General features: G+C 43.9%; 1 protein-coding gene across 2 annotated transcripts in view; it reads left to right on the forward strand.

Annotated features, from left to right (window-relative positions):
• Positions 1 to 4416: 4416 nt before the first annotated feature.
• CRISPLD1 (cysteine rich secretory protein LCCL domain containing 1) overlaps positions 4417 to 18632 on the forward strand; it is a 37039-nt gene continuing 22823 nt past the window's right edge. Inside the window, exons 1-2 of one of the 2 annotated variants that reach the window (XM_061601569.1) lie at positions 4417 to 4839; positions 5873 to 6195. In XM_061601569.1, the coding sequence (XP_061457553.1) occupies positions 5938 to 6195 (258 nt within the window). In that variant the 5' untranslated portion in view covers positions 4417 to 4839; positions 5873 to 5937. Of the gene's footprint in view, positions 4840 to 5078; positions 5335 to 5872; positions 6196 to 18632 lie in introns of those variants that run through there. The other variant, XM_061601578.1, reaches the window with a different exon arrangement.

Consider the following 18632-nt stretch of genomic DNA (forward strand, 5'->3'; position numbering starts at 1 on the left):
TTAGCTTCTCTGCAATCTCCTTATCGTTCTTTAGTACACCTTTGACTCCCTTATCATCCGAGGGTCCAATCGCCTCCCTAGATGGTCTCCTGCTTTGAATGTATTTATAGAATTTTGTTGTTGTTGGTTTTTATGTTCTTAGCAATGTGCTCCTCAAATTCTTTTTTAGCATCCCTTATTGTCTTCTTGCATTTCTTTTGCCAGAGTTTGTGTTCTTTTTTATTTTCTTCATTCGGACAAGACTTCCATTTTCTGAAGGAAGACTTTTTGCCTCTAAGAGCTTCCTTGACTTTGCTCGTTAACCATGCTGGCATCTTCTTGGCCCTGGCGGTACCTTTTCTGATCTGCGGTATGCACTCCAGCTGAGCTTCTAATATAGTGTTTTTAAACAACTTCCAAGCATTTTCGAGTGATGTGACCCTCTGGACTTCGTTTTTCAGCTTTCTTTTTACCAATCCCCTCATTTTTGTGAAGTTTCCTCTTTTGAAGTCAAATATGACTGTGTTGGATTTTCTTGGCAATAGGCCATTTACATGTATGTTTAATTTAATAGCACTATGGTCACTGCTCCCAATCGGTTCAACAACACTTACATCTCACACCAGGTCCCGGTTCCCACTGAGGATTAAATCCAGGGTTGCCGTCCCTCTGGTCGGTTCCATGACCAACTGGTCTAGGGCATAGTCATTTAGAATATCTAGAAATTTTGCTTCTTTGTCATGACTGGAACACATATGTGGCCAGTCTATGGGTAGTTGAAGTCACCCATTACTACCACATTTCCTAGTTTGGATGCTTCCTCAATTTCATATCTCATCTCAAGGTCTCCCTGAGCATTTTGATCAGGGGGACGATAGATCGTTCCCAGTATTAAATCCCTCCTGGGGCATGGTATCACCACCCACAATGATTCTGTGGAGGAGTCCACTTCTTTTGGGGTTTCCAGCTTGCTGGATTCAATGCCTTCTTTCACGTATAGAGCGACTCCGCCACCAATACGTCCTTCCCTGTCCTTCCGATATAGTTTATATCCAGGGATAACCGTATCCCACTGGTTTTCTCCATTCCACCAGGTCTCCGTTATGCTCACTATATCAATGCTCTTCTCTAAGACCAAGCACTCCAGTTCTCCCATCTTGGTTCGGAGGCTCCTAGCATTAGCGTACAGGCACTTGTAAGCAGTGTCTCTCTTCAAGTGTCTTTGGCACTTGTGGTTTGGCCTGTGGCAATTTTGCCCTTCTGAATTTATATCCTGTGCCCCTGCTCTCACAATGCCTACTTCTAGGCCTACCCCTTTTAAAATTTCATCATTTCTTTGGTCTTTATCCCAGGGGGGAGGTTTACTCTGAACCGGACCTTCCTCAGCTCCTGTCGGGTTTCCCCCCTCAGTCAGTTTAAAAGCTGCTGTGCCACCTTTTTAATTTTAAGTGCCAGCAGTCTGGTTCCATTCTGGTTCAAGTGGAGCCCGTCCCTTTTGTACAGGCCTGGCTTGTCCCAAAATGTTCCCCAGTGCCTAACAAATCCAAACCCTTCCACCCGACACCATCGTCTCATCCACGCATTGAGACTGCAAAGCTGGGCCTGTCTGGCTGGTCCTGCGCGTGGAACCAGTAGCATTTCAGAGAAAGCCACCTTGGAGGTCCTGGCTTTCAGCATCCTACCTAGCAACCTAAATTTTGCTTCCAGGACCTCACGGCTGCATTTCCCCATGTCGTTGGTGCCAACATGCACCACGACCACTGACTCCTCCCCAGCACTGTCTACCAAACTATCTAAAGGACGGGCGATATCCGCAACCTTCGCACCAGGCAGGCAAAACACCTTGTGGTCTGCACGCCCATCACACACCCCACTGTCTATATTCCTAATGATCGTATCACCCACTACAAGGATCCCTCCACCCCCTGGAGATATATCCTCGGCATGAGAGGATAGCTGCTCATCCCCCAAGGAATGGGTCCCTTCTAAGGGATCGTTTCCCTCTTCCTCGGCTGGATGCTCTCCTTCCCAGAGACCATCATTCTCCATGATAGCAGAAGAGCTATCATCGTTGGAGTGGGACACAGCTATAACGTCCCTGAAGGCTTCCTCCACACACCTCTCTGCCTCTTTCAGTTTTTCCAAGTCAGCCACCTTGGCCTCAAGGAAATGAAGTCGTTCCCGGAGAGCCAGGAGCTCATTGCACTGAGAGCACACCCACGACTTCTGTCCAACAGGCAGATAGTCGTACATGCTGCAGGCAGTGCAAACCACTGGAAAGCACCCACATCCCTGCTGGCTTCTTACCTGCATAGTTTTGTTTAAGGTTTATTACGTCAATAGGTTGGGGACTGCGGTTTAGTTGAGGTCACGGAACAGACGGGCAGAGTGGGGGGCCCTGGCCTCCTCGCCCTGCTGCCGAACTGGCTCTGCTGCTTAACTCGCCTTGATGCTTTGTCAGCTGGGGCTGGGGCTTTGATGGTTTGTCAGCTGGGGCTCCCTCTAGCTCGTGGAGCAGGCTCCCTCGCTAGGGTGCTCTGAATTTATATGTGTGGCTGGTCCCTCCCAGCCACTGCTGCCAGCCAATGATGTGTTAATTGAGGCTTATGGCTCAACTATCAGCTGGGGCTTAACTCCTTAGGATTATCTCAGGCTTCCTTCCTTTGAAGGCAGGAAGGCAGGCTTCCTTCCTTTGAAGGCAGGAAGGCAGGCTTCCTTCCTTAGCGAGCAAGAAATATGGAAAACTAAACAATGGCCCACAGACTGGAAGCGTTCAATATACATCTCAATTCCAAAAAAGGGGATCCCAGGGAATGCAGTAATTATTAAACTATTGCAAGTAATATCTCTTGCAAGTAAAGTAATGATCAAGATTGTATAACAAAGGCTCTTACCACATGTGGAGCAAGAAATGCCAGGAGTCCAAGCTGGATTTAGAATGCAAAGAGGCACCAAAGATCATATTGCAAACATACATTGGATAATGGAATGGACCAAGGAATTTCGGAAGGTAATTTCACTGTGCTTTATAGATTACAGCAAATGCTTTGATTGTGTAGATCATAAAAAACTATGGAATGTTTTAAAAGAAATGGGGGTGCCACAGCATCTGATTGTCGTCATGTGCAACCTATACTCTGGACAAGAGGCTACTGTAAGGACAGAATATGGAGAAACCGATTGGTTCCCCATCGGAAAGGGTGTGAAACAGGGGTGTATTTTATCACCCTATTTGTTTAATCTATATGCAGAACATATCATACAGGTTACTTATGGCCAAATTGTTCTAATTGCAGGAGTCTGGTTCATATGATTTGGCAAGGTGCCACTGAGTGTTTTATGACTGTAAAAGAAATGATTGGGGAAGGCCTGTAGCTCAGTGGCACAGCATCTACCTTGCACGCAGAAGGTCCCAGGTTCTGTCCCTCGCATCTCCAGATCTGGCTGGGAGAGAGCCCTGCCTGCATCCCTGGAGAGGTACTGCCAGTCAGTGTAGACAATATTGAGCTAGATGGGCCAATGATCTGACTCAGTAAGGCAGCTTTTTGCATTCTTAATGAAATGAAATGATGCTGCACTGCACCACAACTGCTTCTCTGGTTGCATCACAGCTGAGCCATTTAAGTATTTTGCTTGACATTCAGGTGCAGGGATGGTTAGAAATTGCTCTTCCTTGGCATCAACCTGGCCTCCTATGGGACATGGATCAACCTAAACATGCCCAGCAGTGTCGCCTTACCATGCAGTGATGTGATGTAAACATAAACCAAATGTTACCGATGTCACACCTGACGGCCATGTGCTTCTGTGTGTCCTGGACAGCACCAAGATGCCACATGGCCTGGGTGAGCCACATGGCCTGGGTGATGGGATGGTTACTTCCCATGCTGGCCCTGGCCACTGACACTGATTTCAGCCATGGTTCTGGTCTTTTCCTGCTTTCATTTCTGTGTATCTTTAACAGAAAAGCTCCAGTCCATAGACTGACTTTTTAAAAATGATTCTTCAGATGCAAACGTGTCTCTAGCTGGCAATGGTGGGACTGAACACACATTTTAACTCTTTGGTAGAACAGAAATGTCTGGGGTTACAACTCTACCCCCTTGGCAAGGCTCATTAGCTTGTAAACAGTTGCCTGACAGGCAAAATCCAACCGGTGCAGATTTACCCACAGGACATCTCCATGACAAAAAGTCCCTGTGCCCTCTCAGGTGCTAACAGGGCAGGAGCTCCTTGCCAGAGCACTCGCTTGGAAGGGTCACTTTCAGGCCAGCCAGGTAAATCCAGGTTCCCCTCCTTTCCCGCATAAGCCCGCACAGTGGTCCGTTGACCCGCCCTTGAGCAGATCTTGGAGACCTGATGGGGGCTGCTGCGGCCGCGGCATCCAGTCACCCAAAACGGGGTCAGTCCGGCCGGCAGGAGGCGGCGGGCGGAAGAGAGACTGGGGAGGGGTGAACCAGCAGGGCGGGCGCGCCAGGGTGGGTGTGGGCGCCCTTCGAGCTTGGGATAAAGGGCTGGTGGCAAAAGGAGAAGCGCTCGGCTCCTCAGGCTCACAAGCGGCTGCCATTGAGAGGAAAGAGCCTGTATTCCGTTCGTGCGGCAGAGAGGAGGGGAAGGAAAGCGGGGACACCCACGTCGATAGCGCAGGAGAAGCGGGAAAGTGGCCTCGCCGAGGAAAGAGAGGGGACTGGGCACACTTAGAGGAGTACAAGTTTGCAGCAGGCGCCAGCTCCCGCTGCCGGCAGAGCCCGAGCCCATCCCAGCGAGGCTGCTGCAAACGGCGCGTCGATAGGAGCGCGCTTGGCTCTCTTCTGAGCCGCCGATCCACAACCGCGACCTGCTCCCCAAAGAGGCCCCGAGGTAAGAGTTTCCCTCCTTCACTCTGGCCAGCTCTGGCGCGGTCTCTCTGCAAAGCCTCAAGGCTCTTTTGCTCGCCCAGTTTTGCATCTCTGCCGGGAAAGGAGTCTGGGTACTGCAATACTTGCAAAGCGAGACGTGCTGGGACGAGCCAGCAGCGCGACTCCCGCTCCCCCCGGCCCGCCTCCCCAGATGAAGGTGCCCGGAAGAGGGAGAAAAAGTCAAGCTCGCAGGCAAAGCTCAAGTTGCGCACGCAGGACTGCTTCACTCCCGGGAAATCACCACCAGCTATAAAAAGGGGTGCTTCATGTGGGAAATCGAAAATATTTTGAAAACGCGGAGCAAAACCTTTTGACCAGACTTATGGCATGGCCCAGCCAACATTAAGTAGTTTTACATTTCATTGATTTCCGGGGGGGGGGGTTAGGCACGTGCTTAAATCTCGCCCACTGAAATCAATGACATATATAGCACAGCCCTATGCATATCTACTCAGAAGTAAGTACTTCAGTATTTCATGGGGCTTCATCCCTAGTAAGTGATTTTAGAATTGCTGACCATAAAGTGTTTATATTTGGCTAGAATGTGCCTTTTTTATATGTATTCTGACTCAGAAATCTAGATTTCCACATGCCCTCTTGGATATCTTCTTGTTTTTAGGTTCATGGTGCACCTTGAAGTTACAAACATAATTTTAGAAAAGCTCAATTCTAAGAGTACATAATTAATCAGTTAATTCTATTGCTACCTCTTCTTATGTGCATCCATGGAGAAAGTGACTTTCTTTCATGCAGGCTCTCACATGTGCATTCAGGTAGTTTTGTACAGCAGACTTCTACAGTTTTCAGTCCATGAGAGTGAAGATAAGTTTTTATTTCATACCCACAATGTAAATGTTGAGCGTCTGCATTTGTTGTCTCCTAGACAGTCTCCCTAGGTACCACAGTGGAATACAGTGTGACTTTTGTTGTTCAGTAAATTAATTCACAACAGTACATTCACATCAGAATAACCTCGCTCTCTTTTGCTGTTGCAGCAAATCAACTTGGAAGAAGGCTTTATCTCGGAATTAACCCAGAGGAGTTTTTGAGATAATTCATCATGAAGAGTGTAGTGGAAGACTGGTCCAGAGTAACTGCTTTGCTATTCATAGCTCAAGCAGTTTCTGCTCTGGTACTTCCCAATGCAACACTGTTTGAGGACATGCTGGAAAAATACATGGATGAGGATGGTGAATGGTGGGTTGCCAAGCAAAGAGGAAAAAGAGCTATCACTGACAGTGATATGCAAAGTATTTTGGATCTTCATAATAAATTACGGGGCCAGGTATATCCACAAGCTTCCAATATGGAATATATGGTAAGGATGTATTGCTACTAGTTCCCAGAAAAACAATGATGTAATTGATTCAGTCACTGAACAACATAGAAATATTAACAATGTAGCAGAACTGTTTAGGGTCTCAGGTAGAGGTCTTTTATATAACCTGCTACCTGATTCTTCCAAATTGGGCATGCCAGGGAATGAACCTTAAATAATGCTGTGGTTGCTACTCATGACATAATTGCTTTCCACTACAGCATCTTTCATTGATTCCCATGTTACTCCAGCAACCTAGGGAATGTGCAGAAATAGGACTGGCTTGATGGTGTTAAGATGATGCAACACCACTTGGATGGTGCTAAGGAAACAGGACTCTTCTGAAGCTCTGTAACGGAGACATTTCCCTAACAATCCATCGCTAAGGATACAGTTTTTAAATGAGCATGTATATAAGCCTATGTATGGCTTCAAAAGGCATTTTACATGTTTTAGACATTCAGAATTTAAGAGAATGTGCAGGTTTTGTGGTGAATGATTTCATATCATGTTTAAGTTTCACCTGTTTCAGAAGCCATTATTGCCTTTTTATAGTCAAGTTTAATGTTTGGTCAAATTTACTAATCCCACAGCGAATAAACAGAGGAAAGTATGATACGTTAAAGCTCTGTCTTCTTTAACGTTCTCTAACTTCCAGACAGTGTCTGTTTTCTTCAGTGATTGTAGTGGTTTTGCATGTGACTGGAATACTGAAATGCTGACTTACTGTTTACTGCTACTCCAAACATAATATCAGGCAGCATGGGAAACAGCAGTTGTGCAAAAACATGTAAGGTACTAACCTGATTTGCTTCTTTGTTTGTGACTACCATCACTGGGGAAGCTGATACTTGGAAGTGCCCTGTTATTCAAGCAAGTTTGGTTACGTCAGTTGCTAGTAATTGCTTGGGATTTTTGTTATGAAGCCAAGGTAGGGATGCCACAAGTAGATGAAAAGGGGAACTTGTAAAAGTGAGCTCCTCTGTTTGATCACTCACAACAGGTTGCAGGTCAAGTAGCTATAAGGAGGCCCTTCAGTGCTCACTTCAGCAGCTGTCCCCTCCTTCTCTTACCTCCTTCCAATGTATCTGGGGCAAAAGAAGGGGCGGCACATCCCAGCTTCCCCAATGGGAACATGACACTATTTGAGGCCATTTCTGTTGACAGAGGGTGCTAACATCGCTTTCCTGTGAGGGACGTTGGAATGTGCTTGGAATGTGGAATTCAGCAAGTAAGGAAGCTTTGCCACCCCTTTTTCTTACCCGGGTGAATTGGAAGAACCCTTGGGGGTGGGGTGCAGGACAAAGAGGTGTTAGCAAGTCCTTGAGCATCCATGAATCCTGTGTGCACATACCTGGAGTGCACACAAAGGATAAAGCCCCTGCAGAGTGAATGAAGGGATGCTCCTGCATCCATAGTCAGAGGGCTATGACCATGATATCAGGATTACAGGTATTGTACAAAGATGCATACAAAGAAAATGATTGCTTATCACTGAAATTCACACAAGCACTTATCCCTTAACTCAATAGCACCAAGAACAGCAGTGCTACATTTGTAAACCGGATCAAATGTATAACTTACTTTTAATGAGATATTACACTGTAATGTTCTGTTTCTTGACTGAATTTTGAATATTGTCATTACCATGTACAGTGTCATCACACAAGTAGTAGGTTCTGGAGGTGACAAACTTTAATGGAGTTTTTGCAGCTATGATGTTATCAGGGGTATGGGTGGAACTATGAGTTGTTATAATGTAACAGCATTACAGTGCTGAATTTATCAACTCTCCCCGTAAGCTTCCGTGTATTCTTAATTTGCAGAAAGTAGACTTACTTTCCAAAGTATAAATAGAACAAGCAGATCAATTACAGTTCTCACAAGACCCTCATTTTATTTAAATGTCACAGTTGGATTTGTTCCCAGTTCTGTTTTGTATAAGTACCATTGCTTTCTTGATGAAACTAAGAATTCCCTGGCTTACTGAGCATACTGTTTTGCAAGGAGCTACTGTAACTGGAGGGTAACAGTAATGCAAGATTTCTTAAAAGTCACATGGTGGTCCGGTTGTCTTTAGGAAGAAGGGAGAGAAGCACCTGTGGACTAACATGGCTTCTTTCATAAAGTGATGGCAAAGCACTTAAAGCAAACATTATTTTTAAATAGAACAATTTGTACACCCTTGACTTCTATTGTCTTTTCGTTGTAATGATGCCTGTAAGACAGTAACAGGGCAAGGAGAAACATGAAGTCAACGTGTTGGCTTATACCAGAGTAGTTGAGACTGGAATTCACCTGCCCCAACATGCTATACACAAGCTGCAGTCCATCTTGATGACCATAGTTCCATTCACATTTTCACTTTTTGAGAGGTACAGTGAAGTCCTGTAGCTGGAAAGGATTGAAAAGAAAAAGGGAAGGAGCCAAACTAAGTGTTATAAGAGGTAGCAGAGAAGGCATAACATTACAGGAAAAAGGGGCCTTTTGTAAGAGGTTAGCAGCACAGTCTTATGTGGGTCTACTTGGAAGTAATTCTATTGACTTGGGCTTGCTCCTAGGTAAGCTGGTATAGGTTGCAGCCTTAGTAATTCTGTAACAATTTACCTGGGAATAAGCCTAAATGAAATCAAAACTGATATATAGGATTGCACTGTAAACGAGGCTTCTACATACCTTCCTACTTATTTACAATACTCTTCCTATTTTTCTGTTTTTCTTCATATCCACTTTGCCAACTGTTCAGAGACAGCTAATGAACACAATTCCCATTTTTAAGTACAGAGTACTATGGCCTGTGGGATGTTTTAAGTGTTTGGTTTTCATAAGTGGAGCACTTAACCAAGAACCTAGCTAGAGTTCTCAAAGTGAAAATGCTTCCTCTCTGGATTTCCACTTTCCTGCGTTACTTCAAAGCTTGGCGGAAGTGCTCCAGATTCCATGCCTTCATCCAGAGGCTATTGACATGGCATCAAAGGGCTGAGCAATGTCAACTTATCCTCTTATTCTTATCTGGAACTTTTCATCAGTGGATTCTGCTTTGTGAGAGTGGTCAAGAGAGCAAGTAGGTAAGTCTTTACTGTGACACCCAAAGATGTAAAGTCTACATGTAGTTTACCAAAGTGACAACAATAATTTTAAAACACAGAGGGATTTGTATTTATCTTTCATTTTGTACATCCATTTTTAGTTAAATTCATTTTACCAGTAATAATGAGGGCTGCAGGCTTTAATCAATACATTTAATCAGTTCAAAACAAAAGACCAAATACACACACATGAATATACATAACTTGTCGCAGTCACCTTGATGCATTTATAATAGATCAAATAAATGCCTCACATCTGTAGAACTTTAGTCAGAGGTTAATTAAGGTGACAAATTTTGATTGATGGCATTGAGATTTTTGTTCCAAGCCATTATGGTTATAAAGATAGACTTGAAAGTATGTGGACCATATCATGCCTGGTGAGACTTTAGAAGCCAGAGGGAGCTAAATATGATTGCTGGTAGTCAAGGTGGGGTTTCAGTGCCGTTCACAGTTAGGGTTGCCAGGTTCATGCACAACTTTTAAAGATACAGAAGACCTCTTGGAGGCCAACCAAGAGGCCTTCTGTATATTTAAAAGTTGTGCCAAGGGGAAGGGAGAATTCCACCTTGTGGTTTTTCTCATTACAGTGTTGCAAGAACACCTGCACTTGGCTGACTTTCTCTTCTCCTAAAGATACAGGATCAGTCTCAGGCCATGAACCTGGCAACCCTATTCACAGTCCTCCCTCCCCATGATTTTAGCATGTATGCAGAAGAGTGTGCATAGTTGCATAATTTATATAATTTATGCAGGTTCCAAAATCCAGCTTTTGTTGGCACCCAATTTGTATTATTATTATTACTTCAGAAAATACACCCATCCACAACTATAATGTGAAAATGTTTCAGAGTATGTGTAATTTACTCAGTAGTAATGAAGAATCTGGGTTGGATCTAGAGTTAAGCACATATAACAATGTTGGTGTAAACTGACTTCCCTGCCCTGGGGGATCCTTGAAAATTAGATGGAGGCAACCTCAGGAAGTGGGAGCAGGAGTTTCTAGATATTTTAAAATATACCTACTATTGGCATTTAGGGAAGAATCTAAAGCACGTGTTCTCTTAGCACAAGGATTTATGCTTATGCAATGGAAATAATCCCCTTCATTCCAGGTCCTGTGCCCTCCCAAAATTTGCTCCAGAAGGTTGTGGAAAAACCAGAATAGATTTTGGAGATTCATGGGGAGAGAAGGGAGGAAAGGTCCATTGCACAAGTATGAATACTTGTACTAATGGAACGACTTACATAGTGCTACTTTGAATACAAGCCTAAGGCTGCAATCCAATATACATTTACCTGGGATTAAGTTCCATTGAACCCAATGGAGCTTACTTCTGAGTAAACATGTATTGGGTTGCAGCTTAAGGCAGCAGCATTGTAGTAGAAGTTCATAAGGAAGCTGCAGTTTTGTTTCATAAAGTGAGAATGGTCCTGTATGTCAGTGGTATGTCCCCATGTTTGTGTGTATTCTTACTTGCAACTGCCCACATCTTCCTAGGTGATGTACATCAGATTCAAACCCACGGTTCCAGATCCAGCAAGTGATATTTATGGAGGTTGCCTCCTCTACGTAGATCTCTTCAGCTGGATCTGGGTGTTTAATTAAAATGTGCTGCTTTGCTAAGATATTTCTTATCCATTTTTAAAAAATTCTTCTTTTCCTTATTCATTGTAATTTGGCCAAAAGAATATAGTGAGTGTTATTAAAAAGTAAATAAGCACCATACTGTACAGTGATATTTACTTTACCAGTCTATTCCTTATATTTAGAATGAATACAGCATTGAGGCTTTATATCATGCCACAGTAAATGTTTACTTTTGTTGGTGCCAACTGTATGCATTACTAAGTCTGAATCTTGGCTCTTTTTAATTTACTTTACAGTACTTTTTACATACAGCTTTGAAAGGATTCTCTTTCTGTTCCATATGCCACGTGAAAACATTCTGTGATTCTTTGGCCCTGTTTGGATGTCACATTAAACTATAGATTAAAACAAACTATGGTTAAATGTGAATGAGCAGCATGCTGTTGCAGAATGCTCAAAAGTGTCTGAGGTGCTCCTCTCCTACTCATGCTGTTGCAGTACTGCAGATAAAACAAACCAGTCTGGCTTGCCATGTTGTCTGAACTGAGGCTCGTGGTAAGCCAAGAACAAACCTTGGTTACCACTCAGGGCTTGTTTTGGGGAAGCAAACCATTAGCCTGCATTCAGGCTCATAAAAAGCCAGGCTTTAGCTTGTTTTGTCTGTGGAATAGGGAAGGAGTGTCACGGGGACTTGTCAGCAGTGTGTACCAACTCATTCACATTTAATCATAGTTTGTTTTCAACTATGGCTTAATGTGATGTACACACCTTTGTGTGAGACAGAATACAAATTAGAAGTTGCTTGTGTCAGCATTTCACAACACAATTATGAAATGAAAAACAGTAACTTATTACTGGTAAGCCAGTAACATTTCTGGTAATTTTTTTGAAGACTATTTCATAAGATAGTTGCATGCTTCTCAGGGTAAGACATTTGTCTTGGAGGTTAGTCCTATTTTCATATTTTAACTGGTATTGTAATCAAATGTTCACATTCAAGTGTCATGCTGATTCTTGTAAAACTGAAGTCCAACCTCAGAGTGAAAATTCACAAATATGAAGTTGGTTGTATGGTCACTTGTGAACTTAGACAAACTGAACATAACTTGAGGTTTTAGTATCTTGCAAGTATGGATTTATAGAAATTAGAATAATAGATGATACAATGCTGTGTTCTTTTTACAAAAGAGAACACATTTTACATTTTCTGAACAGAGGTTTTCCCCTTTGCATCACATTTTCTTTTGACTATGGGATTGGGTGATTTTACACATAAATATTTTATGTTCCCAATTATTTCACCATTGGACAATTGCAGATAGCCATCATGGGTGCCTTACAAGAGGGTCCAATATACTTTAGGTCAGCCTTTGGGTCTCCAGATGTTGCTGGACTGCAACTCCCATCAGCCCCAGCCAGCATGGCCAACTGCCAGGAATCATGGGAACTGTAATCCAACATCTGGGAACTCAACAGACTGGGAAAAGTTACTTTACGTTTTTGGTTGTCATGCCAACGTCAAGCTGTACTGGGGTTTCTAATAATGTCATCATTGAGTGAAGTGGAAATGTGTGTCTTTTGATAACCACCAAGCCTATGTTTAGGATTTTTTCCCCTAACAATCCAGACTAGGTAAATTCTAGGATGGCCAGACTGCCTTTCCACATATTACATTTTTTTGGTTGATGTTTACTATAATGCCACATGAATAATGTATTATGATGACAATCTGCTGTATAATTGTATTGCAATCTTATCAATATAATTGCTTGGATATTTGCAGGAAAGTAAAGAAATTAGGCTATATTGTTGGATATCACTGATATATTAGTAACCTTTGTATTTCAGAATATTGTTTTGCAGCTACCTCAATCTTTCCCTGCTACACTGGAATAATCTAATCACTGTAAATGCATTACAAGTTAATTTAATCTTTGTAGTTTTAATTATTTTACCTCTGTTTCTGTATAAACAAGGACCTAGGTTATATCGTTTGTAAAGATAAACATTCCCATTCCATATTATATTGGATGCTATTACCCACATAATCATTGTTAAGTGGTCTTTAAGTTCAAAGATAGGCAGAGCAATCCAACTAATGGGAAGTTGGCAGAAGGGAAGCCAGCGTGAAGGTCCACAACATCATTTTCACATTCGGGACCTGCCAGGTCAGCTGAATGTGGGCTAAGCCAGGAGCTGCATGCGGGGACCATAAAGTAAAAGCCGGCTCTCCCAAATACCCCTATCAGGGAGTAAGTGATCTCCATAGATTTCCATTGTATTTTCTTAGACCAACCTTTTTCTCGGCATAACTTTGGTCTGGATTGGGACCCGCATGAGCGCTCCGAATGGGAGTTGGATCTTTGTTTGTTTATTTGATTTATATCCTGCCGTTCCTCCCAGTAGGAGCCCAGGGTGGCAAACAAAAGCAGTAAAAACACTTTAAAATCATAAAAACAGACTTTAAAATATATTAAAACAAAACATCTTTAAAAACATTTTTAAAAAGCTTAAAAAACATCTTTAAAAAAAGAAAGAAAAGGTTTCAAAAATAAATAAAAGCAATTTCAACACAGATGCAGACTGGATAAGGTCTCAACTTAAAAGGCTTGTTGAAAGAGGAAGGTCTTCAGTAGGTTCTGAAAAGATAACAGAGATGGTGCCTGTCTAATATTTAAGGGAAGGGAATTCGAAAGGGTAGGCGCCATTACACTAAAGGTCTGCTTATTATGTTGTGCAGAACAGACCTCCTGATAAGATAGTATCTGCAGGAGGCCCTCACCTGCAGAGCACAGTGATCAACTGGGCATATAAGGGATAAAATGGTCTTTCAGGTAACCTGGTCCCAACCTGTATAGAGCTTTGTACACCAAAACTAGAACCTTAGCCTTGTAGCCAATAGATAGCCAGTGCAATTCTTTCAGCAGTGGGGTAACAAGTTGGCGATACCCTGCCCAAGTCAGCAGAGTCGCCACTGCATTTTGCACCAGGTGCAGCTTCCGAACCAACCTCAAGTGCATTACAGTAATCCAGCCTGGAGGTTACCAGTGCATGGACAACAGTGGTCAGGCTATTCCGGTCCAGAAATGGATGCAGCTGTCTTACCAGCCAAAACTGGTAAAAGGCACTCCTAGTCACTGAGGTCACCTGGGCCACTAGCAACAAAGATGAATCGATGACCACCCCCAGACTACAGACTTGCTCTTTCAGAGGGGGTGTGACCCCATCCAAAGCAGGCAACTGACCAATTAACTGAACTCGGGAACCACCAACCCACAGTATCTCTGTCTTGCTAGGATTCAGAGTCAGTTTATTCGCCTTCATCCAGCCCACCACTGAGTCCAGGCAGTGGTCCAGGGCTTGCATGGCCTCTCCTGATTCAGATGTTACAGAGCTGGCATTGTCAGCATACTGCTGACACCTTGCCCCAAATCTCCTGATGACCATTCCCAAGGGCTTCATACAGATGTTAAACAGCATGGGGGACAAGATGGTACCTTGTGGCATCCCTCAGCACAACTGCCAGGGGGCCAAAAGACAATCACCCAATGCTATTCTCTGAAAACAATCCCGGAGATAGGATCAGAACCACTGTGAAACAATACCTCCAATATCCATCTCACCAAGTCTGCACAGAAGGATACCATGGTCAATGGTATCAAAAGCTGCTGAGAGATCAAGTAAGATCTCTCACAGGATCACAGTCCCCCTGTCCTTCTCCCGATAATAGTCATCCATCAGGGCGACCAAGGCCAATTCAGTCCTATAACCAGGCCGGAACCCAGATTGGAATGGGTCAGAATAATCTGTTTCATCCAAGAGTACTTGCAGTTGTTGCGCCACAACTCTCTTAATCACCTTCCCTAAGAAGGGGGTATTTGCAACTGGTCAGTAGTTGTCACAAACCAATGGGTCCAGGGTGGACTTTTTCAGGAGTGGTCAGATCACCACCTCTTTCAGGGCAGCTGGAACCACTCCCTCCTGCAAGGATGCATTCACCACACCCTGGAACCACTTGGTAAAACTCCTTTGGCAAGCTTTAATAAGCCAAGAAGGGCAAGGGTCAAGAAGGCACATTCCTGGCTGCATCATCACAAGCACCTTGTCATCAGGCCGCATCAACTGAAACTGTTCCCAAGAAGTTGCAGCAGACGTCGCACTGGACACCTCACTGGGGACTACAGTAGATTTGGATGGGTCATCAAGATTGCTATGGAGGCGAGCAACCTTACCCTCAAAGTGCCTTGCAAACAATTCACAGTGGGCCTCTAAAGGGTCTAAAACTCCATTTCCTGGATTTTATGTCAACAGACTCTTGACAATATGGAAAAGCTCCACTGGTGGCAAAGAAGTGGGCATTCTTCGCTGCCCTCACTGCCACACAGTGGGCATGGGTATGTTATGTTACATGTGCCCCATCAACCTCACAACACGTCTTTCGCCACTTGCGTTCTAGCTGTTGTCTAGCCTGTTTCATTGCCCTTAGCTTAGTTCACTGCCCTTAGCTCACTAGTGTACCAAGGTGCAAACCGGGCTCCACAGTGCTGGAGAGGGTGCTCAGGGACAGCTGTGTCAAGAGCCCAACATACCTTGCTGTTCCACAGTGTGACAAGGGCTTCAACAGGGTCACTTGCTCTATCTACTGGGAACTCCCCCAGGGCATTCAGGAATCCTGTGGATTCTATTAGTCCCTGAGGGGCAGACCATCTTAATCTGTCCTCAGCCCCTGCAGGGGAGGATCGGAGCCATAAACTTCACCAGGAAGTGCTCTGATAATGACAATGGGGTGACATCCACTCCCAATCTCCAGACCACCCCCTCTTCCATGTGGAGCAAACCCCAAGTCGAGCGTATGTCCTGCTTTGTGCGTTGGGCTGGTGACAACTTGAGACAGCCCCATGGTCATCATGGAGGCCATGAAGTCCCAAGCCAGAACACTAGAGGCAGCCTCAGCATGGACATTGAAATCAGCCAGGACTATTGTTCCAGGCTCGTCCAATACCACAGCTGAGATAGCCTCCGCCAGCTTGATCAGAGAAGCTGCTGGGCAGCAGGGTGGATGGTACATCAGCAGCAACCCTAGTTTACTGTCTCCTTAGCCTGACACCAGGTGCAGGCCCTCATAGCCAGCTCCAAGACAGAGTCGGATCAACTCCTCCCAGCTCGCCCACCCAGGTCTCGGTAATGTGTACCAAATCGGCACCTTCATCCACGATCAAATCATGGATGAGTATGGTCTTATTGTGTACTGATATGGCATTCAATAACAACACACAGGCCAGTGGGTACAGCAGATGAGCAACGAGCAACACATCCATGAGATGTTGTGTAAGCCCCCCCCCTTAGCCCCTCTCCAACACAGCCCTGGAACACCCCTTTTTTATCCTTCTGCCAACTTCCTCTGGCATTCCATCTGCCAGGCTGGGCTTCCCTAGTGGAACCCTGTAGCTGAGCAGCAGGGTCTTGGCTCTGCCATGGCTGAGCTGGGGTGAGGGGTTTTGCTAGTGGAGCCCGGCTGAGCTGGGACCTTCCTTGCTCAGCCGTGGGTCCATCATATCCAACTCCCCTGAGCCCGGTGTAAATACGAATCAGATTGCACCCTAAGAGGTTTGTATTTGCTTCCTTTTATAGATAGTACAGTTCCGTAATAGTCCCAGCACTATTTTGTCTGAATTTGTTATTGGAGACATGACTTTCCTTTATCCCATTTGTGCCCTCCTGAACATTAATTGAGAAGTTAGCTAATGGAAATACATAGAGCAATTCTGTATGGATCAGAACTCAGAGAAGAAATGGCTTCTTTGCATCAAGCTCATATGCAATGCATACTTTTCAAGTACAGTCATGTAGTTAAGAAAATATATATATTCTTCTGCCTGTCTTTAAACATACAAGGGAAGCAAAGATGATATTTTGCAATGTGGATAATGTAGAAAAGAGAATATTGTTCTATGGCTTTTGGCTAGACAGTCTTAGCAAGAAAAATGTAAACCTTTCAGAAACTTTTAAAATATTCTATCCAACCTCAACAGTTCCTAAAGGTGTATGTGTTCATCTGTCATGAGTAGCCACAAGAAATGAAATGCTCCATTAAAAGTGGACTTTGCAGTACTTTGTACAACTGTACTTCATCATTCACTGCAGAAAATGGTTTCCTGTTAAAAATTCACTTGATCACAAGTATTCTCTTGCTTGAATATACTTTTGATAGATAAACAATGCAATCCTTTCTATCTATTCAAAAGCAAGTCCCATTGAGTTCAGTGGAGCTTACTCCCAGGTAAATTGGTAATACTATTAATTATCACTGAAGTAGAATCTACAGAAAAGCCTTAAGAACAGCTGTAGGGCATCTGTGGCTCTTCAGATTTTGTTGGACTGCAACTGATCATGGGCCATGCTGGTTGGGATTGATGGGAGTCCAGCAACATCTGGAGGGCTACAGATTCCCTGTCCCTACTTTAGAAGAAGGCTGATTTGAGGAATTTCTTGAAACAACATAATATTACGAAATTTTGACAGGGAATGATCCAGGAACATGCAATGGGACATTCATTCATTCTGAGGAAAATATCAATATTAATATGATATTTTAGGGGATTTTTTTTTTTAAAAAAAACCTGCTTCAGCCATGGAAAATTGCTAGAAAAAATCCTGATCCACGAGGACAAAAAAAGCATGAATAAATAGGAAATTGGAGATCAAATTTGAATTTTGCAAAATTTGAGCACATCCCTATCTCATATTATAAAAAATATGGTAGTCTTTAAGGTGTCACAATCCTTTTTTTTTTTTTAGACTATCATGCCTATCCTTCTGCAGTTTTTCAGGAGGAGTTTTTATTATCTGGTCAATGCAGATATAGGTGCAGTGCCAGCTCTAGGTTTTGGGGGCCTTTGGGCATGACACCTTCAATGGGCCCCCTCCACTGCTGTTGTTGCCTGCCTGCTGCTGCTTCTCTCCCTCATCATTGCTCCCACCTGTTAGCTTGCCAGACAGAGCCAATGAGCAAGCAAGCAGTGGCAGCTCCCACTTTTCCATCTCAGCAGTGCTGTTGTTTGCTTGCTCATCCCTCTCTGGTCCAGAGCAAGAATCAGGTTGCAATGGTGAAGAGAAGGAGCAAGTTTTGTCAGCGGGCCTCCTCTTGGATGTGGACCTTCAGCAGGTGCTCATCCATGCCATCCTACTGACAATGGCCCTGTATTGGTGTACTACTACTACTACTACTACTACTACTACTACTACTAATAATAATAATAATAATAATAATTTAATTTATGTGTCACCTATCTGGCGAGTGGTTCAGGAGCAATTCTAGTTAGTGATGGGCAAACTGACCTTATAGCAATTTGGAATCTGGAATGATTTATGAGTCCAATGTTATAAACTCAGATGAAAGTTCTCCTGCATTACAATATTTCAAAACATATCTCAATTTTAGTGCATGCATGAAACCAAAGTGCAACTTGGAAATATGGCATGCTTAATATGACCAATAGCAGTCAGTAGGATGGTGCAGACAAAGGGCTGTGCTCACCTGCCTTCTAAACACTGAGTGTCGATGCTGGTTTCTGAGAAGGAGAGGGGTGAGGTATGGGGAGTTACTTGTGGTGTGGTGGCAGAGCCATTCCCCTCTCCCATTCATCTCTCTCTTTCTCAGGAACTGGCAGTACTGCTCAGTGCTTGGAAAGCAGGGGGGCAAGCTGCCCTGCCCGCCCTGTACTATCAACTGCTACTGAGTATGACATTTTCCAGCA

Source organism: Rhineura floridana, chromosome 1, assembly GCF_030035675.1.
Source record: "Rhineura floridana isolate rRhiFlo1 chromosome 1, rRhiFlo1.hap2, whole genome shotgun sequence".
Classification (NCBI taxonomy): Eukaryota; Metazoa; Chordata; class Lepidosauria; order Squamata; family Rhineuridae; genus Rhineura; species Rhineura floridana.